This window comes from Tympanuchus pallidicinctus, unplaced genomic scaffold, assembly GCF_026119805.1.
Source record: "Tympanuchus pallidicinctus isolate F22 unplaced genomic scaffold, pur_lepc_1.0 scaffold26, whole genome shotgun sequence".
Classification (NCBI taxonomy): Eukaryota; Metazoa; Chordata; class Aves; order Galliformes; family Phasianidae; genus Tympanuchus; species Tympanuchus pallidicinctus.
Window position 1 is genome coordinate 4,080,716 of NW_026294743.1, and position 27,551 is coordinate 4,108,266.

Genomic DNA, 27,551 nt, shown 5'->3' on the forward strand with positions numbered 1-27,551 from the left:
AGCCAAGAGTAAACTGTTGTTTTCTGGTCACGTCCCTCAACTCGGGGTGTTCTGAAGGAGCTGCTCTGTCACTTCTGCAGGTGTTGCTTTAGGTGCTGTCTTCATGCCAGAAGCTCACTTGACCGTGGCAAACCTGCTCGTCAGCAGCATTCACAGCTGCACAGGATCTGGATTCCAAAACCCGTGCACAATCGCCTAAATCAGAACAACTTTTCAAGTTCTTCACAGAGAGAGTGGTGAGGTGCTGGAACAGGCTGCCCAGAGAGGCTGTGGATGCCCCGTCCCTGGAGATGTTCAAGGCCAGGTCAGATGGGGCTCTGGGCAGCCTGGTCTGGTATTAAATGGGGAGGCTGGTGGCCCTGCGTGTTGCAGGGGGTTGGAGATTCATGATCCTTGAGGTCCCTTCCAACCATTCTATGACTGTGAACTTTTTACAAGACACGAGCGCTTCTCCCTGTAAGGGGTACAGCAGCACTCGGCGGGCACTTGGGCAAAAGCAGAGGCGGTAAGATGTTCGCTTTTGCCGCCTGCCCTACATTACTCAAGGAAAGGACGAGCCACGAGGCGCCCGGCCGCGCTGGGGGCGCCCCGGCTCCCGCCTCCGCGCTGGGGGCGCGCTCTGCCCTCGCTGACGTTCGTCGGCCGCGGCCGCCGCCTGCCGGCAGGTGCCGCTCCCGCGCCGCTCCCGCGGCCCCCGGCGCCCCGTACCCCGGGGAGCGTCCGCAGGGGCCGGGCTCGGAGCGGGCGCGGCGCCGCGTGCGCGTGCGGAAATCCCCCCCCCCACCCCCTAGCCTTCCCCGCCCGGCGGGCGGCCGGGCTGCCAGCGGCGGGGGAGGCGGCCGCGCGGGCAGGGCGAGCGAGGGGAGGGGGGCGGGAGGAAGCGAGCCTGGTCGGGGGGAGAGGGGGCGGGGACGGGGCCAGCCCGAGGAAATCAAACGGCCCCGACATGAATTAGGCGGCGGGCTGTAGAGGGGAGGGCCCCCTCGCCCGCCCTTCCCGCACGGCGCCCGGCGGGAGCAGCGCCGCCCCGCACGGAGCCGGCGGTCGGGGCACACACGCACACGCGGCGCAGGCGGGCGGCGGGGGCGGGCCGGCCGGGGGGGCCGGCAGATGAAGATGGCAATGTCTGTGATCCAAGCGTGCCGCAGCCTGGCTCTCTCAACATGGCTGCTGTCCTTTTGTTTCGTGCATCTGCTGTGCCTGGACTTCACCGTGGCCGAGAAGGAGGAGTGGTACACGGCCTTCGTCAACATCACCTACGCCGACCCGGCGGGCGGCGGCGCCGAGCTCCGCAGCGAGAAGAGCGAGTGCGGGCGCTACGGCGACCAGTCGCCTAAGCAGGACGCCCGCGGGCAGGTGGCCCTCTCCGCTTCGCCCGCCGACCGCTACGCCTGCGACCCCGGCACCCGCTTCAACGCCCCGGCGCCGGGCAAGAGCTGGGTGGCCCTCATCCCGCGGGGGAACTGCACCTACAAGGACAAGATCCGCCACGCCGCCGCTCAGAACGCCTCCGCCGTCGTCATTTACAACATGGGCTCCAGCAACGCCAACGAGACCGTCACCATGCCCTACGCAGGTGAGCTGCCTTGCCCCCTCTTCGTGGGCGCACCCCGAGGGCCGGGCCCGGTTCTCCCCAGCGGCGCGCGTTCCGGTGCCAAAAAGTTTGGGAGATGCCGAGTTTGGGGTAGTGGGAGGAACGGATGGACCTCGAGTCCGCTGGGGAGCACCGGCGTTTTGTTGTGGCTAGAGAGAGGATCCTCTGTCAGGTGCCGTGCGGGAGCAGGTGTGATTGAGACCTTCCAGAGAGGAGCAGTGCTCGTGGCATACGCTTATCAGGGGTGACCGCTGTCTTGTCTGTGATAACGTAAAAGCTGAGGGATCAGGCAGGAATGCTGAGTATCTGATTTGGTGAGAACGTGTGACGTTTTGTCCAGTTTTGACATCTGTGGGGCTTCACTCTCCAGGAGAGCCCTCAGATGGAGCTTCTGTTTGCAGTGCCAGCACATGGCTGCTTGGCTCCGAAAGCTCTTGTTGCCTAACAGAGTAGAAATCCATTTGTCAGGAGCAGCACAAACCTCCAGTTATTCCCACAAACAACCTCGCTGTGTTTGTAACAATGTTTGGTCTGAAAAAAAATTGAGTTTTTAAAACAGCTCAGCAGACCTCTATTTAGGGGCAGTGTTTTCTGCCAGGAGTCACTGCTCTTTTATACCACCAGCTTGTTCTGTGGGTACTAAAATGCCATCTATTATGAAATCTGTGCGTTTTGCATCCAACTAATCATGTAACTAATCATGTCCAGCTGTTTCATACCAGTTGAATCTCAGCAGAGTTCTGGGTAAATTGAGACACAGAAAGGCTGCAAAACACGATATTATTCTAACGAGATTTTCAAGTCCCTCATTAAAGTAGCTAGCAAGGATGTGTTGAAAAACAATTTGTTGCCTTACGAGCGTTATGTTAGTGCCCATGCAAAAGTGGTGCTTTTGGAACCCTTCCTGTGGCACCTCCTTAAGAGATTAGTTGGGCACGTTTGTGTTTCTTTGATAGAGTCTGCGGAAGATTTTCATTCTCATTTTCCATTGGTTTTGTAAGACAAGAAACTCCTGAACACCTGAGCTTCTTAGAGCTGTGTTTCGTAAACTGCACATAGTTTAGTAGCTGTCCAGATGATACTCCTTCGTACTTTAAGTATGACAGATTATTTACTAAGCAGTATAACAGAGGAGGACCTTGGCATGCTTATGCACCCTTGAAGTAAATCTCAGGCTGTTTTGAAACTCGAAATGTATTGCTTATGTATGTCCAGTGAGTTTCTCTAAAACATGTTGGATCAATTAATGGCTTGCCTGTTTTTAAAGCATGCGCTAAGCTGTTTTTCCACACAAATGGTGTTTTATTAAGGAACAGTGGGAGTAAAAAGTGTCTAACCTTTTAAAATGCTAGAGCTTTTGTTTATTTTTAAGTCTAAAGTGAAGTAAGCAAGGGATCTTTCTTACTGAAAGCGGCCTCTGCTTTCAGAAATTCAACCACTGTTATCACTGATCTTGGGGGCAGCTTCTTTGATATCATATGACCGTTTTCAGCTTATTCTGAGAATCCTTTTTTGAGTGTGAGTTGATACCCAGCAGTTGCACAGTTGTGGAGGCTGAAATGGGCACTGCAGACTATGATGTAGACTTGTTGAACATGATCAGACGCAAGGGCTTTGCTGACTGTTTGTGTGAGTCTGTCTTGTTTTTAGGGTTCTTATTCTCTGAAGTTGAAAAAGTGATTGCTGATTGTAACTTAGAGAAAACCTTCCCTCTGCATGGAGTAGAACTCAGTAATTTCAGAGCTGAAGTCTGCTGGAACAGAAGGAAAAATAACTACTCTTAAATTAATACTGCACAAACTAGCAGAGATTCAGAGTTGAATTTGCCTTTACTCTTCCTTTTTTTTAATCACCATTACACTGGAGCAAAGTAAATGTATAAGCTGTATACAGTTATCTTTCTGATTTGCAGCCTTTGTTGTTTGCTTGGTCCTAGCCTGAATGATAGTGCAAGATTCGAGGGAAGAATGAATCAGGTTCTTGGTTTCTGAGTAGAGCAGCATCTGCAGTGCTCTGCCCACGCCAAATTCTGGAGTGGGAAGGAGAAAATTCCATCCTGAAAAATAACTGGGGGGGGATAGGGGGGAGGAAGAAGGGGTGTATGTGTGTGTGAAATATGACGTAAAAAGCAATTGAGATGTCCAAAGAAATTCGTACGTGTTGTTGTTGTTTTTTTTTTTCTCTTTTGTCCTTCTGCAGATTTGTTTGAGGTTTCTTACAAGCTTTAATAAACTCCTATACAGAAAATGCTATGTCCTCCCTGATTCCTGCCCTCATGAAAGAACTGCTGGTCCTCCTGAGGCAGATTCCTCTTTTCCCTCATGTACATCTTTCTCTTTTGTGTGCTTTGCCTTCTTTCTGTTACCATTGTATTCTCTTCTCATTGTTCTGTTTCTCTCCCTCCTGCTACTAATTCTTCAGATCTACTCCTATGCTTCACTCCCTCTCTCGATCATGTTAACCTGTTACTATTCTGTATCTCCTGCCAAAGATTAACTTCACTGCTGTTTTCAGTTACAGCGAGTCTTTGCTAAAATGGTATATCCTGATCTTAAAGTCTGTAAGAAACTGCAGCAAGGTACTTTTCAATTCAAAACATTGTTGGTAGTTATCTCGTCACCCCAAGCCCTCCTACCCCCTCAAATGGAAGCTAAGGTGGTATTACTTGAAAGCGTGCTGTGCAAATCTTGAGATGCAGCTTTCCAGGATTTGTTCTGTGCACCAGATGGAACAAACCAAATGTTCTATTGTAACCAGTTTATCTGCTGTGTTTAAAGCCTTTGCTTTCTTGGAGCCTCTTCTTGGGTCACTAGTTGCACATTCAGAAGAATGGGGTGAAGTTGTGACATCCGTGTTCACGGGGAAAGCAGAACTCTATGATTCTTATGCTAGAATGCACTTATCTTCTGTATCATAATCTATAGCATTCATGAACTGGTATCTTTATTTTTATTGGCTTGACATATGGTATAGGAGCTTGGAGTCCAACTGTGTTTGCTTTTTGACTAAGCAGCTTTTAACCAGAGGAGGCACAAAAACATGTAGAATTTCTGCTTCAGATGCATTTTGTTTCTCCTCTATCAGTTTCTCTAATAACAGAGAGGTGATGTTTCTTCTCCTCTAGGAGAATAATCCATAATGTCATCCAGGGCTTCGATCGGCATTTTTTCTTACCTGCACAAATTAGCTGTTATGTAGGTTCAAAAATCCTCTAGCAAGTGGATCTGCATTTAATAACTTACTGTTAACTGGAAATATTCTCACTGCCTGTCTTAGCAAAGATAATTCAAGATGGGAACTTCCCTCTCTTCAGTTCTCATTCGCTGTTGAGGGATCCTAGGTTGACCACCCGTGACATGGTGCTAGCGCGGGGTGTAGCTGTGTGACTGGTGCAGAATTCATTCATATGTGGGTGAAAGTCAAATCTCTATTAATTAGCACCATGTGTAATAAACAGGTTGAATTCTGGAGTGCCATCAAAGTATCTCACAAAATTGATATGGTTATTGTTCCAAGTAAATTATATCCTAAGTACTTGGCACCACGAGCAGATGCGAGTCAGGCAGTTCGCTCTATTCTGCTTTTCCAGTGCATGCCATAGAAATTTTTCCTTGTATGCCGCGTCTCTGACAGTCTGTTTTCAATGAGAGGCAGATGCCCAGCTGTTTTTCGTAATGGCAGCAACTGGCAGTTATATCTTTGAGGCATGAATCTCCTGTGTGGTCTGAGATGATTCTGACTTCTTCCCTTCCTCCTTGGGCCTAAAGTGCAGCGTATGTGCACCAGATGGCATGAGGGAGGCACGGCTATTCCACTGCAAAACCATGTGGATCCCTCCACACTGAGCCGTTCTTGACCCAGGCCCATTCACTTCAATAACAGTTTCACTGCTTGTACTCAGAGTTTTGTTCCCTGATCAGTGAGTAGTCTTGCTTTATACATATTTTGGGATGCTTTGTTAGTACTTTTGGATTGGGATTCCTCTGTATGACTTGTACTGATGTGCAAATTAAACACTGACGTTGAAGATTTCTCATTACGGACATTTTTCAATATTGTGAGGATCTCATTTGCTCATTTACTAAAACAATTGTTTTCTAAACTTTTGTTATGTTCTAATAAGAGAAATATGCTGATAGTATTCAGACTGAATTCATTTATGGATAAGTATGAATTAGGGTTAGAGATTAGAAGCTTCCGGGCCCTGCTGTAATTTTCTTCTGCTCAGGCACCCAGGATTTATCCCTAGTAGAAATGACTTAGTGAAGGAGGAAGATGCATCTCAGAGATGCACTGATGTCTGTCAATCATGAAACCAGAGCATGGCTGAGGTGTGCTGCCAGCCACAGGAACAAAGAAGAGCTCCTGGATTTGTCATGTAAGCCTGGCTTTCAACAGTTATTGTAAATCTGGTTCTTGATACTTATCAGAATCGGATATTTATAACAGTGGCTAGACTCAGCAGTAGTGCCAGCAAGCTGTCCTACTGAGTTTTGCTGCGAGTCACACTTCTGCCTGCAAGTTCTGCTGTCGTTCAGTGCTGGACCAGTGGTGAATTAGGAGGAGCTCTTGGCTCTCTTGAGCATAGAAAGGCCTCACAAAGAGATGCTGACAAATTAGAGGACCGGGCAGTCTCCAAGCGCATGAAGTTTAACAACAGTAAGTGCTGGATTCAGCTCCTGGAATAGGATAACCCTCGATCTGTGTACAGGCTGGAGGACAAGAGGCTTGAGAGCTGCTCCATGGGAAGGGAGTTCTTGTGATGGCAAGTGGAAACATGAGTCAGCAGTGTGCTCTGGCAGACAAAAGGGCCAACCATAGCCTGGGATGCATCAGACTCAGCACTGCTGACCAACTGAGGAAAGGGATTGATTGTCTTGCTCTTTTCTGTACTGATGCGTCCTCACCTTGAGCACTGTGTGCAGGTTTTGGCACCACGGTGTGGGAACATAAACCTACTAGAGGGCTGTAAAGATGTTAAAGGATCTAACGGGCAAAGCGTATGAGTGGCAGGGGTTGTGTGGTTTGTTTTAGCCCAGAGAAGACTGAGTGGAGGTCTCATGGGGGGCTACATCTTCCTGGTGAGGAGAGAGAAGGGGCGGGTGCTGACCTTTCAGATGGCAGTGACAGGATCCGAGGGAATGACACCCATCTGTGTCAGGAGAGGATCAGGTTGGGAATTAGGAAGAGGTTCTTCACCAGAGAGTGGTCGGACACTGGAACAGGCTCCTCAGGGTATTTGTCGTGGCCCCAAGTTGCTGGAGTTCAAGGCACATTTGGACAAAATACTCGGAAATATGGCTTGACTTTTGAGTTGCTCTGTATGAAGACAGGAGATGGACTTGATGATCCTTGTGGGTCCCTTCCAACTTGTATTCTGTGATTGTATTGCAGATTCTTCAGATACGTCAAGTGAAGAGGGGTTCTATGCTTAGTTTGAAGTCACAAAGGACAGACTGAAGTTACGAAGGACTAGGTAGAGACTAGGGCAAGAAAATAATCTCAGTGTCTGTTACACTGTGTGTTCAATCTTGCAAATACTTTGAACCTTACTGCTAGGTTGTATTTCTCTTTCAGAGCCTGTTGCAGTCGGTGGAAAGACAGCAAGTCTGCGTCTGAGCTTTGGTCACCTAAGAATACAGCTTTCTCCACAAAGTGTTAGAGTATCGATTCATAGAAGATTGTGTTGATCTTACTAACTTAATGATTGCCAAAGCAGTTAGATTTCTGCATACCCTTAGGTTATTTGCAGCATTTGTGCACAATGATACAATTGCTGTCTTCAGCTCTCTGCAATGAAGTGACACGGCAAGAAGCAAATCTTTCTTAGGAATGAATCTGTATCAGCATTGATTATAACTGCTCTTGTTAATCTGGAGCATCTCCTTTTGGTCTATTGTCCTTGGTTTTGATCTTGATAAAGAGATGATTTGTCATGTTTCATTAGGTGTTTTGACTTCAAAATGGCACTCATTAAGTTGGCTGATTAGGATACTGTGACAGTCTGTGGCTAGTGTATAACGTCTGTTGAAGCTTGCCAATTCATGCCAATACGTTTCTGTGCTGTCACCCTTCATGATACCTCACAAGGCATGTGGCCACTTGGAGCAAACAGGGAGAGAAACCTGCAGTTATTTCAGTGTTACCTCTTTAAGTGTCTTTTCCTGCTGAGAGAAGCAAGCAGTTCCTAACTTTCTCATGTAAGCAAGGGACTGAAAGAACCCATTCTTTTGCCACAGTTAACTGATGGAATTCACAGTGCATTGTCATGTGAGATTGCTGAGTTTCAAGTGACCTCTGTCGTCTTGCACCACAAGCCAAGCTGATGAGGAGTCAGATCTTTATGAAGGGGTAGCCCAATGATATCTCTGCTTCCCAGTGACTCCTGCATAGCAAACCTGCACAGAAACAGCATTCATTTCAAGGCAAGCCCCACTTCTGCCCTTTCAGTTGCACTTGTACTGGTCACTTGATGACTTCTTTGAGAAAGTGAGAATACAATGCAATCATTGACTCATAGAAACCAGATATGGAACAGTTAGAGTAGTCCATGTAATCTGTCACGTTACTGATGCAGGACTGCAGTGTTGTCATCTACTGCTGACACAGTGCTTATTGCGTTGCTGAAGAAGTCTTGGAAAGCATCAAAACCAAGTGCTACATGCAACATGTGAGCAGTTGTATAGTGCTGAGACCAGAAGTGAAACGTAGGAGGATATTAAATAGCAATATTGTATTCTGCAATAATATTTCATTGTCATTCCTGATACGGCTTATTAGAAGTTGAGGCGTAGCAGCCATAGGGTAAGGTTTAGAGCCAACTTCAACCAGCTTCAAGGAAGTGTGTGGCAATTGTATGAGGAAAGAGGAGATATGTTGTCGCTGGATATGTCCAGGCAGGCTTACTCTGCTGTGTCTTGATTGCACAGTGGGATGCAACTCAGAACTTTGTAGTGCCTGATCATCTCTTCATTTCGTAGAACCATAGAATCTTTTGAGTTGGAAGAGACCCTTAAAGACCATCTAGTCCAACTCCCCTGCAATGAACGGGGGCACCTACAGCTACATTAGGTTGCCCAGAGCTGTCTCTGGGATGGCACATCTACCATTACCATCCCTCCCACTCCTCTGGCCAACACATTTTGGTGCTTCACTCTGCCTATTGTAAAAAAAAAAAAAAAAAGAAAAAAGGAAAAAAAAATTGCAGCCTTCTCCAGGCTGAACAGCTCCAGCTCTGTCAGTCTTTCCTCACAGGGGAAGGTGTTCCATCCCTTGAATTGTTTTTGTGTCCCTCCTCTGGATGCACTCCAACAGGTCCACATCTCTCCTGTACGGAAAGCTTGAAAATCACTGACTTAGGTGATAAGTACTGGTAGAAATAATGGCTTTCAGTTCAAAAATGGGTATGTGGTAACACCTCTTCCTACACCTGTTCCAGTAGGCTGAGAAAGGTTGTGAAGATTAGGTTGCCTGTGAAACAGTAACACTGTGCAGCTGTATAGTTATTTGTTTATTTACGAGAGAAGCTTAACAAGGGCATTATTTGCATTTTGGCTCCTCTTCAGTAAACCACTTGGGATAAAACTTAGAAAACTGAACTGAGGAGAACTGAAGGAGGGGATGAAAAGATTAGCCTGTTACTTTAACTCCTATTTTACACGGAAATATTAAAAGCTAGCATCCCTGCTACTTAAAGACAAAGTAGCTTTTTCAAATAATTGTTCCTTTTCCTTCTCAAGAGTGACTAATAAATAACATCAATAAAATGAAGTGCCTGTTCACTTACTTCTGACAATATAATCATAGTGATATTCAATTACACTGCTAGACCTAAGAGCCTGTCAGATTCTGATCTCAAATTTGATGCTTAGCTGTGTTTGTGTACGTAGCATTATTCCCAGTTGTAAACTGGGAAGGTAACTCATTTGTTTAAACTTATAAAAAACAAAAAAACCCACTATTTTCAGCTTGACATGAAATTGAAGGAAAAAATATTTGTCCTTTTAATCCCCAAATCACCAAAATGTAACTTCCAACTACGTAACTCCCTGCGGTCGTGGTTTGATTATATCTTTTATGCTTCTTAAGCGTGGATGAAAGGATTCCATCTGCACAGGAATACAGTTCCTACAAGAAAATGAAGAATAGGATTAGTTGATGAGTATTCTGTTGTGTTACACACTTAATGAGACATAGCTTTTAAAAAGGCATCTATAATCATTCGTGCCTTGAAGCCTTGATCATGAGAGAGACCCCTGGCACTAAGTACTCAGTTTGCGATCTGAGACCACATAGCCAGTGAATTCAGACTGAGGGTCGAGCATAGAGACAGCACTGCTTAGCATGGCGTGCAGTGGTACCAGTACTCCCTAACAGAGCAGTTCTCTGTATCCTTTCCTACCTAATTGCCTCCCTGCTACTGGTATATTTGTCTGGGAGCCATCATCTTTTCTCCCTGAACAAAGACTTAATGGAACAAGATACTGCTTTTCCTCAGAATTTGTTTGATGGCTTTGGTATTCCTCCCTTTTAATATGCTCACTAATTTGCCTTTTACTGTTCACATCTCTCCTAAAAAAGCACCTCATTATTATTACATATATATTTTTTGCAAGTCATTATAGTAATATCTCACCAGATAATGCTGTATTTTAAAGGGAATTAGGTATCACATCCATCTGCAGCATCCATCTTTTATAACTCACACCTCATTAAACCATGCTCTTCTATTTACTGCTTGATCTTTCAGCCCTAGTAAAAATAAGTATTTCCAGCACAGTGACTGCTATATTGTATTCTCTGTGTTTGGTATTACACAGCAGCACTAAGACTGAACTCAAGAGTCTAGCAGATGTATGTTAACTGAAGGTGAATCCACGTCTGGCCTCGAGATTACTGTAAAATATATAGGTATTGGTTAGTAAGAGTTGTGGTGTTGTGGGTTGCTGTACAATAAGATTTATGGGTCTGTTCTTTCTTTTAAATTGATACGTGGAGCTCTTCAGCTTTTGCACCCAGTTGTTACTGTCATACAGCAGAGTGATTCCAAAGCCTCACGACGAAAGCTCTGTCTAACAAGCCTTGCTATAGAAGATGTTGTGGATTTTACACTTATGCAAGAGTTCTGTATCAATATCTGATAAAGATCGCTGTGGTTTTACACCCTGCAAAGCTGGCTAGAATGATACTGTTCCATTTCAGTCTTTTCTGTTAAAAGATGGAAATGTGTTTTTGCTTTTCCTTTGGCCTTTTAGCAAGCTCTGTCTTAGAGAACATGAAATCTTCCCTATGTTTCTGGGGCACGTGTATGTTTGTACTGCAAAAAAAAAAGTATATATTTCAACCAGAACTGTCTGAGGCTGTAGTCTCATTCATGATTGCTTCTTATACTTGTATGTGATGTGCTTTTCCCTTTTGTGCCTTTTTAAGCTCTTATAATGTGTGTACTGTCTCCTAATTTTACCTGCCAGTATCGTGTTCTTTGAGTGAGGCAGCTTTTGCAAGATTGTGTAATCTCTGTGCCAGGTTTCTTATTGCTCTTTGTGTGTCCACGTGTTAGAAGCACCATCTGGCTGTCCCTGAAATCTGTACCTTTACTAAATACTACCTCAGGACTCTTCACTCTGGAATTTAAGGAGCTGAGTAAAATCCCTTAGGTCTACATGTAAGTGAAAATGACTTCAAAGACAATATTACCTTATTTTTCTTTCAATCCTCTTCATTTTTTTGTTTGTTTTTGTATGATTTCTTTGATTTCCTCATTTCCAATGAATCTTTCCTTTTGTCTACTCAAATATTTTTTCTGTCTTTCTTTTTCTTCCTTTATATTTATATATATATATATAAATATAAATATATATAAAAGTATATAAATACATATATAGCTATATATATAATTAGCTAATTTTTTGCCTTACCTCTTTACCTTCCTCCCAGCCCCCTCATCACCCTGGGTTGACGCAAATAACAGAAGGCTGTGAAGGAAAGCAGAGCAGGATTATGTGCTTTCAGTTGCTTCTGCTTTGCAGCTGGCCCTGGATTTAAAGACTGACTACAGACTGCTTGCTGTCTGCTACTCAGGGTCTGCTGGAGGAGTGGGACACCAGCAGTCAGAAGTGTGGCAGTGCCATTTATCAATGGAAGGCTGCCAAGAAGGCAGCACGTTTGCCATGCATGGAATGGCTTTGCCCTGCACACTCCTAAGTCTTTTTCATGAACTTTTACAAGACTGAATTACAGTCCCCTCTACCTAAAATGCAGCTCCTGCTCTTTCTTCTTTTTTGCAGAGAATATTCAAATTTTTCTTGGTGGGTGCTAGACAAACTGACCAGGATTTTTTTTTCCATCAAAATGTTTTCACTTTAGGAGTTGAGTGGACTTTCAACAAAAAATGCTTAGGAACATTTTTGCTCTCTTGAAAAGATCTTAAAATTCTAAGTTTAAAGAAAGACTCAATTTTAGTAAATATTTAGTTTCTTAGGATTTCAGGTTCAGAGACCTGAAACCCAAACCAGTTGGGTTTGGATACATCACTTTTTCATCTGCTTCTAACGCTGTAGACACTAGTTCCTCTCTGGAGCACAGACTTTCTTCCCAACTCAAGTATTACCCTTCTTTCAGAATCAATACATGCATTTCATTAGAAGAAGCATTTGAAGAAGTAGAACTCACTTTTCTGAAGGTGAGTTTCTGTTGTGACGGAATACCTACAGCTTGGTCTTCTCAAGGAGCAATCTGTAAGCTATAATGCCTTTGGTCCTTTCTCTCTGTGTGCATATCCTTATCAGCAGGCTAGGCACGGTTTTAACAGTGTCTACATACAGGTGGGAGTTGTACTTGATACAAGGTAGGGCAAATCTTCTTAGACAGAAACATCCCAAGGATTGGTAGTTGTCAGTGACAACTACCAGGCTTGTGGTTAAGATGCAATTCCTTAAATGGTTGTCCAGATAACCGAGGTTTGTTTGTTTGTTTTAGAAAGACTTGATGTTATTTGAATGGGCTTGAATAGCTCTTTGTCAGTCGTGTACTGAAAACTTCAGCCCATCCAGTGGGAAATTGAGGCAGTGTGTGTATAAGAAAGGTTAGAAAAGGACATCATGGTAGTCTCAGCTTTAGGGACTGTACCCATCTGGAGCTACCACCCAACACTTCTCCATGCTTGGGGAATGTTATGGCAAATGCTCTGTAGAAGTTCCTTATGGCCAGAGATAAAATCTATGGCCTGAAACACCTGTTCTTGAAGATGGGTTCTATGTTGGGCATGACATTTGTGACCAGGAAATGCGTGGACCAGTGAACAAATGTCAGCTTGTTATTTCTTTGTGATTGTTACTTACAGAAGAAGAATCTGCAAGAAAAGGCTCTTGAAAGAAAAAAATACATTCTGAGCCATTTGTATTTTTTCCTGTCTGGATATCCAACAAATGCAGAGAATTGCCAATAAGCCTCCACAAGACAAGCATTGGCTGGGGCATCTATGGAAGATGCTGTCTCGCATGGTAAAATAAGTTAAAAGTCTCTCTCTTCCAAAATGTCTGTTTAAATGCTGGATGCCAGCACAAAGGAATGTTGCAATTACATTGCGATCAAGAGAGTGAGCTGGAGAAAGCCAGCACACAGCTGAACTGTATGGGAAATTAAGGAGCTACACCAAAGGCAGGCAGGATCCCCCAGTGCATATTGATCCTTCCAGGAACTCATGTATCATTTTCACTCCCCTGTCCTGTTAGCTCCTGCTTAAGAAACCACATGAGAAAATAATTTTGTTTCGCTTTTCTTTTTCTGTAAAGACGTTCTCTTTCCTTTATCCTTGTTATGTCCTAGACAATGTTTTTGTTGGATTATTCTTAGGAGAAAAAAAAATGTGAATGTATACTCATATTTTTTTTTTCTGAATTTATAATTTCTAATGGATGATAGTTCAAGAAAATGTTTGGTAAAGGAGAATTGATATTATCTAGTTTAAGTATGCATGACCTTTCAGTTCTTTCTCCAATAATTAAGGGTTTCATTCCCATTAGCTGATTTATGTAGTCATCTTTCTGCTCTTAGACTTAAAAATAAATAAATAAATAAATCAGGAAGCATGCACTGTATTTTTAGAATAGGGTACTTTAATATTTCTTATTTAACTTGTAGAATCTTTGTTCTCAAGCAATACTGTTCTGAGTCAGCACATTGGCTGCTGTTGGTCTTTTCTGGTCAATTTATTTTATGTTCGTAGTCCAGAAATATTTTTCACCAATTTGAAGATAACCACCAGTTTTATCACAAAGCTTTTGGCTTTGGCATTGACTAGCCAGCTTTATGTTTGGATTAGTCTGCAGACCAGGAGCTACAGTAGAACAAAATATATGTATGTATGTAAAACATACGTAGACTTTGGTAGTAATGTTAGCAGGGAGGAAGGTGTAACTGTGTCTCGCTCTGTGCGTAGATCAGCATGACAACTTCTAGAATCTCTTGTTCTCAACTTTGATTGATACAAGTTGCTTCTCACTTTGTTATGATGGCAATTTTGTTGTCACGCCTACATTACAATAATGTAATTTGGAGGGTGCTTCATGTGCCAGTTGAGGACAAGGTTTATGTAAATGCTCGTCACTAAGCTTGCATTTAGTTCTTGCTAAGAACAGACTGGAAGTTGAGCACCTTGAATAAACATGGTTGAAAGTGGTTTTATGGGAAAATGTTGTCTATGCAAGAGTAATAAATGTCTGATGTAGCCCAGAAATTTATTACTAAACATGTTACCATGGTAATCCTGTGGGATCTTAGGGCCTCCTGTAACACTGTGTGCTGTGTATAGTCAAAGTCCTTAAAACAGCAGAATGTTTTTATAATATGTGTGGGGTGCTCCGAAAGTAACACCTCCCATTTGATTATCTTGGTCCACAATGTCTGATGTGGAAGTGCATATGAAGCAGAAGTGTGTAACTGGATTCCCTATGTGGAAAGAATGGCAACCACTGGCATTCATTGACACTTGCCGAACACTGATGGAGACCAAGCAGTGGATGTGAGCACAGTGAGGTGCTGGGTGCTGCGTTTCAGCAGTGGTGAGAGCAACAGTGGGTCATCTCCCCTGGTGCAGATTTTTATGAGCATGACATGCAGGCTTTTGTTTGTTGCTGGTGAAAATGCGTAGCTGAAGGGGATGGCTGCCTTGAAAAATAGTGTTTTGTAGATGGGAATTTTCTCTGTGGAAGGGTGTGGTGCTTTTTGTAGCTGATGTAGTTTCCATGGAAATAAATGGGAGGCGTTACTTCAGGATATATATATGAAATATATATTAAGCAGGTGCTTTATAAGCACCTAATGAAGTAGAAGTTTTAATTAGTTAACATTTCTCTACATTAACTGGCTGCTGTTCTTTGGGCTGTCAGATATGGCTGCATCACCATGCAAAGCAAAGATGGCTCTGCAGCTTTCAGTGATCTGCTTCCCTTCTGACTGAGGAAGAGATGACCACCCAAATGCTCAAAAACTCAGACCCTGTCTCTTCTTACCCCTGTATTTTATTTGCTGTTACCTGTGCTTGCAGTTGTCGGAAGTGTGGACAGCTTGTTAGTTATTTGCAGATAGCTTAGGAATAGATATCAACCAATCACTTGTAAAAGTTAATTTAGTTGAGAATAGCCCCACAGTATTTCTTGCTAATCAGGGAGTTCCTAATTTGGAAATACATGCATATCTAAGGCTTTTCAGATGTGCTGCAGCTTCATACCTTAAACTCATTCCAGTTAGGCAATAATTACCGTAATGTTTTGCAGATTTGTTTCCAGTAGATAACATTTTTCATCCTCCCTTGTGGCCCTATCAGTTTGTCAGCTTTATTTTGTTTTGAGTAACTCAGGAGAAGTTCCTCATGTTCCAGATGGTATGTGCCAATTTTGAACAGCACTTGCAGCAACTCAGATAATTGTTTGGAATATGTTGAGAGGACGGGAAACTGTAACTAAGGAAAACCAAAGTGTAAAATTATTGGATGTTCTTCTATGAAGTATTCTTAACAACTTAACTGTCATATTTAGTTACAGAGATCTGTCTGGAAATAATGAAATACTTAATCATAGAATCATAGAATGTCCTGTGTCGAAAAGGACCACAATGACTTTCTAATTTCAACCCCCTGCTATGTGCAGGGTCGCCAACCAGCAGACCAGGCTGCCCAGGGCCACATCCAGCCTGGCCTTGAATGCCTCCAGGGATGGGGCATCCACAGCCTACTTGTTCCAGTGTGTCAGCACCCTCTGTGTGAAAAACTTCCTCATAGAATTCTTATTAATTCTTAATAATCTTTAAGTAAGTGAAGGTGCTCCAAGACAACCATGTTGATGTCTCAGTAAGACTTGCCAGACAGTCACGTATAGTGTGCAAATATTAACAAATGCCAGAGGTGACTCAGTATTGTCTTCCATGCTCTGCAAATCTGCATTCATCACCACGAGCCTCAAAGATCCTCCTGTATCAGTGCAATTAGAAGTGATGTTATCTGTCTGCACGTTCTGTGCTTTTCACTGACCTAGGCCTTGGTTTAACTTCTCATGCATATCTCTGTCTAATACAGCAGAGTTGGAATCCATCCATCAATGAAATAATTATTGCAGGCTTGATTAATTAGAAAATAAACATGATGTTCATACTCTTACCCAACAGTTATACTCAACTAACAGCAAAGGCAGATTTTTCAGGATCTGAGAGTGCATTAGGTCATCAAGTGTACCATATTCAGTTGGCTAAAAAAAAATTCCATCTTTAATAATGGTTATGTCCCTACCAAAAAAAGAAATACTATACACTGCATTTGAGTATACTCAGACCATAGCAAGGAAGAGATGGTGGGTTTTTTTGGTTTTGTTTTGTTTTGTTTTGTTTTTTTGGCACAAAGGTGTTACACTGAGCACACTTGCTGTCTCATGAATGTATGAAGTTGATAACTTTTCTACCACTACTTTGAAGATGCATGCAGGTGGCTTATCTGAAAAATAGCTGCAGGAAGTTCTCAAGGAAAAGAAACTCCAACATCACTATGGTGGTCTCTGTAGCTCTTAGTTGGGGGTATTGGGATTAGACTGGGCTTTAAACTCAATTTTCACAGGCCATATTTTCTGTATGCAGAGGCCAGCTCATGTGCAGATGTCTGAACTTGTAGGTTATTACTATCACTTTAAAAGTCTCCTAAGTCCTCATTCCACTTTATTATTATTATTAATATTATTATTTCTTTTTTTAAACGCTATGAAGAGAAAATCAATAGCCACCCTCTAAAATTCCAACCCCTTTCCTTTTGGAAAAAGTTACCTTGTGGTTGCTGATACACGGCAATGCACTTACCTGTGCTATTAATTTGTAACCTCTACTTCTGAAATCCTAACCCTGCTGAAGTCAGTGCCAAAACTTGCTAAGGATTTCATTGCTAAGCAGTTAAAGCAAGAAAATAAATACCTCAACTCATTATATATCTTCTGCTGCTCCCATAGTATCCAATGCATTGTTGTCAGGCATGGAGAAACTCCTATTCATTGCAACCTGACTTAAAGAATGTCAGTCCTTACACAGCAGTCCAAGTTAGGTATAGGCATTCTGCATGTCATATGAACTGCACGTATCAATCAGATTCAAGTAACCAACAAACAATACTGAGGCTTCATTAAGGTTGCTTTGTAATTGAGTAAAACTGGGACCAGTTTATGAGTGCCTTGAAGCTCTAAGTATTCATTTGCATGAATTCCCCAGCTCATTTAATAAAAGATCCGCCTAGCCTGAAGTGATAATATAAATGTTCTAGCCATTGCTACATTTATTTCTGATATAGGTAGAAGTTAATTTTCTTACTTTCTGAAGTGCTTGAGAATATCGTGCATCTATTTCTGACAGTGGATTTCAAAGGAAATTTTCCTGAAACCTACTGACTGCTGAAATTGAGTTATTGCAAGGCCTGACGGCTTTTGTGTGAAATTAAGGGAGTCGAGGGAGGATGTATATGGGTGTATTTACAGCTGTGTTGCAGAAGGAGGCCAAGAGTCTTGGTTTGCAAGATTCAGATGCCTGCTAGTTGGTCTCCAAGAGGAGGGATCAGCTGACCTCACAACAGCTGTAACAGATGTTTCTGCCTGCCAGAAGTCATAGTTCAAATTAAAGCTTCCAAGTCTCAGGCTGGTACTAGCTGGACACACTGCAAAAAGATCTGTTCTATAATTGGAGGGTAAGTATATAGTTTTCACACCTTTCTTCACTAACTGGTATTCTCAGAAGGGATGGCAGTGGTGACAGCCTTGTCATGGGAAGGATGCTTCAGCTATTGTTAGCTTGTCAGGAGAATGCTCAAATTTAGTATTTGCAATCTCCAAGGAAGGAGCAGAATCTACTTTTTTTATACCCTCTGTTTGTATGCCAAATAAATGTGGACATTTGTCATAGAAATTGAGAAATGGTGTGTTATCCATGTGAAGCTTAACAGAGGTCATTCCTTACCTGTTTCCAATCTGACCAAGTCAAGAGGCATTTAATGCAGGATTAACCTGTTGCAAACACAGAATCCATAGAATCACAGAATGGCTTGAGTTGGACAGGACCTTAAAACCTGCCCACTTCCAACCTCCTGCTATGGGACCTCCAATGCTGGGGCACCCACAGCTTCTCTGGGCAGCCTGTGCCTCTGTCTCACCACCCTCTAAAAAATTTCCTCATCATCTCTAACTTCTCCCCTTTTTTAGCTTAAAGCATTACCCCTTGTCCTATCGCTGCTCTCCCTGCTAAGTGCTCCTCCTGCACTTTCTTGTAGGGTGCCTTTGAAAACTGAAAGAGTGCTGTAAGATTTCCCTGGAGCCTTCCCAGGTTTCCTCAGCCTGTCTGCACAGAGGAAGTGCTGCAGCCCTCTGGTCATTTTGCTTTTCCTCCTCTGGACCTGCTCCATAGGTCTATATCCGTCATTTTGGAGGCCCCAGAGCTGAGCACGGTCCTCCAGGGGACGGAACCATGAGGGTGGAGTAGAGAGAGGGAGAGAGAATCACTTCCCTCAAGTGCTATAGGTTAGGATTAGATAAACTGTAAAAACTTGGAATGTGTGCTTGGTTTGTTGGTGACTTTTTTTTTTTCGTTCTTCTTCATTTTCTTGAAAATACTGTTCAGTCAAAGAGACTACAATGCCTGCATTGTATGGCAATATGGCAGCTGCATGGCAACTTCAGTGCCTTTGTTCTAGTGCAGATTGTATTTTGAGTGATGCTGATCTGTTTTGAGAGCTTGTGGGATTTTCAAAACCGCTGTTATGTTAATTTCATTTGGCTCCTATAACATGCTTCAGTTCGCTTTCTCTTTCCAGGGTCTGATGACAAAATATTGAATGGTGTGATTTGTACTGCAAATGGTTTATTTTCAGTCTTTGCTACATCTTAATTTGGGGAATGTGAGGTTGTTTAGCTCTTGTGCATGTTTTCAGCGTGCGTTGTGGTGAACTTCTGCCAATGGAAGTGAGAAATGAGAAATCTCTCTCTCTTTCAGTTCGTGCAGGCATTTTGCCTTTTGATCTCTTTGTTTCCATCAATTGTAGGACACTAAATGTAGGCAGAAATGTAAAATGCACGGCTGTGCCTAAGAAATGCCACAATTACATAGACGTGTTAGAAATCAAAGGAGAAATCCTGATTGGTGATTCAGCATAGAAATAACAGCATAGCTGAAGTTCACGATTTAAGCTGGTAGTTGTGATCAGCTGGTACTTGAACACTGAGTCATCCGAAGTACAGAAGCTAAAAGAAGAGTGAGAGAGCATAAGCTGTCACGTAGGAGCCAGGTTAAATGGTATTACTCTCCTTTCAAGTCCTCTTTGCAACTAAAATTGGCCAAAAATAAACCTTAGGTTCACCTGTGTAACTTTAATATATCCCCTTCACATCTTCAAGTGAATCTGTATAGTAACATCTTCAAAATCTGGTGCAAGATTTGGTTTCTGAACATTGTAGGTCTGAAGTATTCCACATCAAGTCCTTGTTTCAAGTCATTCAAAGTGTTATGAATTGCACACTCATTCTACAATTCTAAAGTGAAATTTTTTGGCTCTGCTACATCTTCAGATAATCAGATTTCTGTAGAGGCATTTGTCTTATCTGTTATAGATAGATGCACCGTGGAGAACCCTTAAAATCAGCAGGTACTGCAAAGAGATCTGCAAACTGGCATTTGAGAATTAAAAATGAGGGATCTAATTAGCAATGTGCTGTGATATCAGCATTATGTTAAGTGCAGATGTTTTCATCATCCTCAAAGCTCGCCTAAATCTCAGAGAAATGGTGGAAAGCGTATAATGAACCGTGTAAAGGCATCAGTCACAGTTATACAAAATGTAACGTGGGCAAAAATGTACTGTTCTGTGAAGGCTGTAAATGTTGAGAGGTGACTGACTAATGCTGTTTTGTTTTTAGAAATAGGAGCACCTGCAACACACTCTGGAGGGAGCATTTCAGTAGAATGTCGTGAGTTTGCCTGAGAATGAGATGTATGTGTTAAGAGGAATTTATTTCTGACTCAGTAGTCAAACGCAAAGTCTGTATTGCCATGTTCCTGTAGAAGGAACAGTACAGAGGAAGGACTCTGCCTGCTAAAAACAGATTTGGATTCATTTAAGCATGCAACCTCCATTTAGGCATCTGTAAACAATTTTTGGGTAGTCAATAGCACAAATCCTTTATCCATAGATGCAGATGTGAATGTAAGTCTAGGTGTTCTTGCACATTTATCTATAAAGTTAGTAGCTTCTTTAAGAGAGATTGACTACAATAGATTATGTTCACTTAGTATCTGGTCTCGAACTTGCAGGTGGACCAAGGTATGTAGGTCTATTATCTGATGTAGTTATTTTGCCAGTGAATAATCTATACGGATGGAACAGACCCTCTTGCACATCCACATAGGATAGTACTCTTGCTGGTTGCTTTGAGGTTCATTTTAACAGCAGTTGGATAGAACATGGGGGAGGAAGAGGGGTGGGAAATATAGCTATTTAAATCATATGGATGATTCTGAAAGCTACTTTTCTATGCTCTTTTCTGGACTGGGGGGCAGGGTGAGGAGAGGTAAGAAAAAAGCTGTTTTAATCAGTTCTAGTCCTCAACCTTTAAGGTATGACAGTTTAAATACAATATGCTGTACAGTCAGCAATGCTACCCAGACTGGCAACTTGTAGGAATGTAACAAGTGAGGACAGGAATTTGCCTTCTATTATTTCAGAGTACTAGAAGGAAGAGACTCCATCTGGGGATGAGTTTCTAATAGTTTCAAATCAAAAATAGTACAAAAATGAAACAAATGTTGGTTCCCGTGTTGTTCCAACTGCTTGATTAGAAATGAGTCAGAGCGGTCTCTGTGTTCTTCTCCATCTGGATATATGTATTCCATGACAAAACTCAGGTCTCAAATATAAAAATTCTTTTCAATGGCTTAGCTTCTCAACTCAAAATAAGAGGTTTTCAGTAGGAAAGCTATAGAGGTTTTTTCTATGATCTGAAAATACTCATGCAGGCAGGTACCTTATGCATGTAATGAACTTGCTCGATCTATTTGTACTTTTATTCAGTGTATGTTTGTACCCAGATGGTGTTCCTAAAATTTCATTGGGCTGTGTGTATGAGCAGCAGTTGATACTACCACTACATATCACAATGCGGGACAAGAATCCAGGTAGCAAACAAATGAACTTAATTAAATAGATGTCTGTAATTAGTTAATGCAATGCATATCAATTTTTTACTAGCACCTCTCTTCAGGAAGAATCTGTCACTGGTATAACTTGAAAAAGCATATTACATTTTGGAATCTTTGGTTATCTTTCTTTACAAGGAAGGGCAGATAACATCAAATATTAAGACTGGAGAAATGGACTAAAAGGGCAGAATAGCTAAATCATGCAGTGGGCCAGGGGGAGAATGCAGTTTCCCCTTGTTTCAGAGGCAGTGGGTCATTCTTATCTGCAGCATCTTGCTTCTGCAAGCCTGTTCTTTGCCTCTTTTGGTTCTCTTTGTTTCTTCTTTGCATACACATGAAGATGCACAAAGGCTGGTTTGGATTTCTTTTCCAAGCAGGATTTTCTGAAATTTTCCTTGGTCCCTAACTCAAGCCTGTTTATATTCATTTCTTCTATGAGCTTCTGTTTTATTTTTAAACTATCTTCATGTACATTCTATTATTCTGCTGAGGATTAATTTCAATCTGTCACCTTGGTTTTTTGTTTGTTTTTTTTTTTTTATCTTAAAAAAAACCCTATATCCATGAAGGGAAACATAAGCCTGACAAAGAATGCTTAGAATAAACTATAGTTGGAGCAAATGCATTTCCTTGTGCACCTCCACACCCATTGAAATAATAGGTTTAATATTAAATATAACATTTGAGTTACGCATTTTTTTTATTTTTTTTTTAGACGGCTTCAGCTGATGGATGGCATTTCATCTGCTAATATTTGGTACACTTAAACACATCTAGGATAGCTGATTTTAACACTCATAGGTCAGATATTATGTGTGTAAGGATGTCTGCCAATGTTTTGAGAGGTTTACAAACAAAAGCCCTCTTGAAGTCCACGGTGATTGTGAATTATTTCCTATGACTTGTAACAGGACAATTACTTAGATTGGGATTACATCAAAGAAAGTGTAAGAGTTGTGAGCATTAAAATCTGCTTCTTGATCAGTTTTCAGCACATCAAATTGAAGGTGGTGAGGCGAGTATATTTCTGCAATGTTAGTAAAAACAGCCTCAGATTTTAATACAGCCTCTTGTGTACAAAATATAACTTGACTCTGCAAAAAGCCAGATGCCATAAGGTACCTGTTTTGAGCTAAAAGTAACTTAGTTTTATTTCAGGAGACATCAGAAGTTACAGGGAAGCAGTGAAGAAAGGAACGCTGCTTCTTTAGTCGTAGCACTCAAAGCAGTGGCTTTGCCTTTAGTAAAATTTCTATATATTTGTCACTAATGGTTTATTTTTTTAAAACTTATAGTTTTGCCATCGTTCTGAGAAGGCTCTTGAAATTGAAAATGTCCTTTGAAAAAGTTCTGCAAGATCTTTCTAATGGACTTGGAAATTTTTCCAAGAGCTTCAAGAGTGTTAGAAGTTTTATATCAGTCAACTCAGCTTTTCTTGCTCTTCTGTCCATGGCACTGCCTGCTTTATTGCCTTTATGAACTCTTCAGGTAGGTGGTATTCTGCACTATCTGTAGGCCTGGAGCAACAGGATAATTAATTACCTAGCCTAAGTATCTTTCTTCAGAGGCATAGAAATCTTAGCAGTGCCTCCTTATTCTCCCCTGCTCTCCTCCTGGCTTTTGGTTTTGTTCCCCACTCTCATATTGCAGTTTTCTGCCCTTTCAGCTGTTTCAGAATGACCACAACTCAAAAACCGAAAATGTTATATTTAGGTCACATCAGACCGTCAGTCCCTTAGTGCTGTGTTGCCCCAGCTGACAGATAGGTGAGTGGTATTGCTGCAGCAGGAACCAGGCAGCTATTGGTGAAGAGAGCCAGGAACTTGGTAAAATGGCTTTGTTCCCAAAACGAATGCATAGTGGAACTGCATATGGATCTCATCTTGAGTTGAGCATCAGGTGCAGCTGTGTTTATTACACTGTCTACAAAACAGAGCGGTAATGTGCAGGCAAAGCACAAAAGCCCCTTAGCTACTTCCTAATCTGAGGTCAGACGGGAAAGGATTCCCCTGTTTCTGGGTTCAACTTCCAGATTAGAGGATGGGCCCGGTACAGAAATCTGCTGGGTATTCAGATGTCTTTTGAAATGCTTTGGGCCTCAGCAAAGACAGCTGATGGCTTTGTTAGAGGAACAAGGGACTGGAATTTGTGTAAATAACTTACACATCTCGTATGTGTGCAGGACTGTCCATGTAGTGTGTGTATGCCCCAGCTTCCTCATCTCAGGCAGCTGGCATATTCTTTCTTTACTATATATACACATCCTTAGGCTGTGCATGTTGTTTTTGTCAGACAGCACTTCTGTCACACCAGCTTGCAGCTTCCCTTCCCCAGATCTTGGCACACCCTGCAATTGGGCTAGGTTGATGATATTCCCTATTCTAGCAGAGCTGTCTGTTCCTTCAGAACATCTATTACATCTTTGATGACCTCCTGTCCCATCACCAACTCATCCTCACTTTCAGTCTCTTTCCTCTCTTTCCTGTCATTTTGTCACATGCCATAGCCCTGCAGTTGCCAGGCATCATTTGCTCTTTCTTAGCTGCATGCTTGATCATGTTTAATCAGTGCTTTTCCTAAGGGTGGTTTCTAATCTTCTTTAACAGTTTTAGTAGCTGTCGCTTGTTAAAACAGCTGTAATATTCTGCCATATAGTAGAAGAGCTAAATGTAAAATGTCTGCCTTCCTAGAATAAGTATCTAAAGAGTTAAGGGAGGGAGGGAGAAGGAGAGAGAGAGAGATTTTTTTAAAAAAAAGGCAGAAAAGTTCAGGGAAAAGTGGCTGTGATTAAAAATTTATGAATGCTTCCCACGTATACCTGTGCCACTGCAGTGGTGGTGGGGTTGTTCATAATTCCTATTAATGTGTAGGAATTCCTTGTTGACACTTGTGCTTCCATGACGTGGTTGTGTGGTTGTTCATCTCCAATCCATACTCCAGTCAGTTATGGAGAAGTACATGAGTTATCTGCACAGCAAGTGCAACTCTCCCAAAATGAGGCTTTCTCATCAAGGTAAAAAGTATTGCATCTTGCTCTTTAGGCACCTTCCTTCAGTCCTATATGACTTTGTTGAACAAAACTGCTCCTTACTTGTCATTGTTTCTTTCATGTGCATAAAACATTGCTTCCTCAGTGTAGCTTCAGGGAACCATCATGTTTTTCTGCTCCAACTCCTGTAGTCCTCAGCTTCTATGAATCATCGGATGCTTTTCAGACCGACCAGAAGTTCACTTAGCAGAAACTGACTTCTGCAAATTGTCACAATCATGAAAAGCTGCCTGAAACTCTAAGTCCAGGTCAGTCCTGACTTGGCTTTGATGGCTCTCTGTTCTTCTTGGTCCTGAGCAATTATGGGTGTAGTGCAGTCTGTCTTTGAAGTCAAGGTAGACCTTATTTTATGAAATTACATTTGGTCAGTCTAGTAAAAGAGTACCCAACTGCACATCTCTTGCTAATGGCAATAAATGATCTGACTAAATTTGACTCCATCATGCTGCCGACTCAGCATGATGGCTTCTTACCTTTGTTCACAGCTCTTTTCATTTATTTTTCTTGCAAGTTTACAGAACTGATATTAAGTGACTGCAAATAAAAAATCTGACTCTAAGGTAGCATTCAATTTTGAGTGAGACTTTAGTGAATAAATTTGTCTTCAAGATTCCAGGCAAGCTTAAAATGCATTTTAAATGATGAAAATACTTTCAGAGTTTGTAGCTTTAGTCCTGTGCTGTCTTCCTATCACAGACGTGCTATCGATTCATTAGCATGATTTTTCTCTGTAATTTTGTTAGCAAGCTTAGTGAAGGTGAACATTTGTTGCGATTGAAAAGAAAAGGTAAAAAGTCAATGTATTCACAGACCGCAACAAAGTATCTGAGCCTTTTTCTCAGCGAATGAAGAGGGTTTTTTTTATCCTACGGAGGAGAGATGTAATATGCTAAAAATGCAGCTTAATATGTTTCCATATCTCTTCTGAAGAACCATCAAGCCAAGTGTAAGATCTTTATACAGCATCAGCGTACTTGACTTCAGTATTGTGTAAACGTGCATTACTTTTTTTTTTTTTTTTTTCTCTTATGATTGCCCACGGAGTCCAGGGAATAATTTACATTCAAAATATGTGCTCATGACTGCGCTTTAGAAGATATCTTTGTTTTTAAGAAAAAAAACAAAGGGTTTTTGGTAGCAGAGAACAGCTGTCGTCATTAAATATTGCTTTTAATACATCAAATACTGCAGATTACGTACAGATTGGGAGAAAAATACCTCTTAGATCAGTGAGGATGGATGAGGGGTTAAAAGCCAGTACTGGACTTTCATGTCGGTATAGGCTTATTGTCAAGCTTGACATCGCCAGCTGGAAAGCAGTGCTAGTAAAAAATATCAGCTATCATAAAATCTTATTATGAAGCAGACACCCAGCATGCAATAATTACATCTTAATGGAGAAAGAATGCATTCCTTGTCTTTGAATCCAGAAGAAAAGAATGTTACCAAATGAGAAGACAAGAAGCAAACATAATTAGAAATTTCTGTGTGATTTTGCTCCCCTTCTGCTTGCGGTATTAGTTTTCTAGGTGCCATATGTACCAAAGGCGTTACATACACTGCCAGCAGTGCTGATAGCTGCTTGCAGGAGAGTAGTTTATGATGTAATGCAATTGTTTATTTTGTGTGTTTAAACTTAATCAGTAATACAGTTGAAATGTCCAGTACGTGCCACACCTCAGTAAAGGCTACTTATGGAACAGCAGACTTTGAGCGTAGAGTTTTATCTGACATCAGTTAGCTTTGTGTCAGGCTGGTGCAGCGTCCTAAGCAGCAGCCTCTGCACAGAGCCTCTCCTCTGTTCAGAGGAGGCAACGTGCTCCTATGGTTGAGCATACAGCCAAGCGCCCTGTTGTATCACCACAGGTCAGTGACAAGGAGCTTTCTGAAGGGTTCACAACAAATTTCCATGTTTCCTTATTTTGTTGCACGTTGTCTCAAAATTACATGTGCTCCGCTATCGTTTCACCAAGTTTCTTTGACTCATCAGAGGCTGGTTGCCAAGACTGTGCTTCATCTGTTACTGCCAGGAGAGCAGTCTTGTGAGAAGGCAGGCGTGCGTGCTGCAGAGATATTCAGAGCACCAAATAGGAGGAGTGCTGAGAGAGAGGGAAGAGAAATAGAAATGACAAAAAGCCCCAGATGTTTGGAGAACCAGAAAGCCAGGTAACAGCAGAAATAACTAGAAGAGAAATATGTGAGGGTACGCTGTTGATGGAAATCCTTATGAAGGAGAAAGCAAGTTTGAAGTATTTGCCAAGATAGGAGTTGTCACCAGACTGTGAGTAGATGATGGCATTTCCTAAGGTCTTTTCTGTTCTGCTGATGTTCGGTGACTTGATTATACTTGAAAAGGTAATTTTACTTCCTCTTTATACTCTTTTTCCCAGAGAAATACTTGCAAGTTAGCAAAATATCATGGGTTTGCAGCCCTTTGTAGGATTATAGGATTTATTATAATTTTGGTGACAGTCAGTAGAAAAGTTCAGAGTGTTTGGAATGCAAGATGTATTTTACATGTTTGTTTTTATCATTGTCTTGGAGAGAAGCTCATACACCATAAAGTCTTGCAAAGGCAAGACTAATATAATACAGCGAATATACATCTAAGTGCAGCCCAGCTTTGTTGCACAGCCCAGCTCAAGTGATCCTCACCCAGACTGCAGAGGCGTGCCTGTGGTACAGGCCTGGTGGTATGGTAGGCAATCAGAGCATTGGGCACCCCACTACAGCAGGGTGGACTGCACTCAGCCTCTCCTGTGCTGTATGCTAATGCACGTGCCCTGCATTTTCACTGATACTCCACATTTTTGGGGACGCTGATGTTATTTGTCAGCCACCCTGCTTGCTCCCCAGTCCTTGTGCTGTTGCTTTCTGCTAGGAAAAGGCCCCTCATGTAGGGACTTAAACCCAAGCACAGCAGAAGAATTGCGACATCTACGCTGTGGGTCCTCTCCTGTGATTTTTTTCCTTCCATCCAGCCTCTAATTTCATGCCCTCTGGTACTCACTGGATTCTTTGTTCAGGTCCATGATGCCGAGGGGTGCCCCACATAAAGCCTTGGGAAAGCAGGCAGTATCCTCAGTGGGGAGGACGTACTGCAAGTTAGCTTTGCATCAAGCTGGTGCAGCATCCTAAGCAGCAGTCTCTGCACGTTATTTCCTATTTCCTACGCACTGCGCAGGCCAGTCACAGGCTCCT

At 42.2% G+C, this 27,551-nt stretch overlaps 1 protein-coding gene across 1 annotated transcript in view; it reads left to right on the forward strand.

Annotated features, from left to right (window-relative positions):
* The first annotated feature begins 958 nt into the window (after window positions 1-958).
* The window catches only part of RNF150 (ring finger protein 150), a 118,202-nt gene continuing 91,609 nt past the window's right edge, over window positions 959-27,551 (forward strand). Inside the window, exon 1 of the mRNA XM_052690071.1 lies at window positions 959-1,576. Coding sequence (XP_052546031.1) covers window positions 1,111-1,576 — 466 coding nt within the window. The 5' untranslated portion in view covers window positions 959-1,110. The remainder of the gene's footprint in view (window positions 1,577-27,551) is intronic.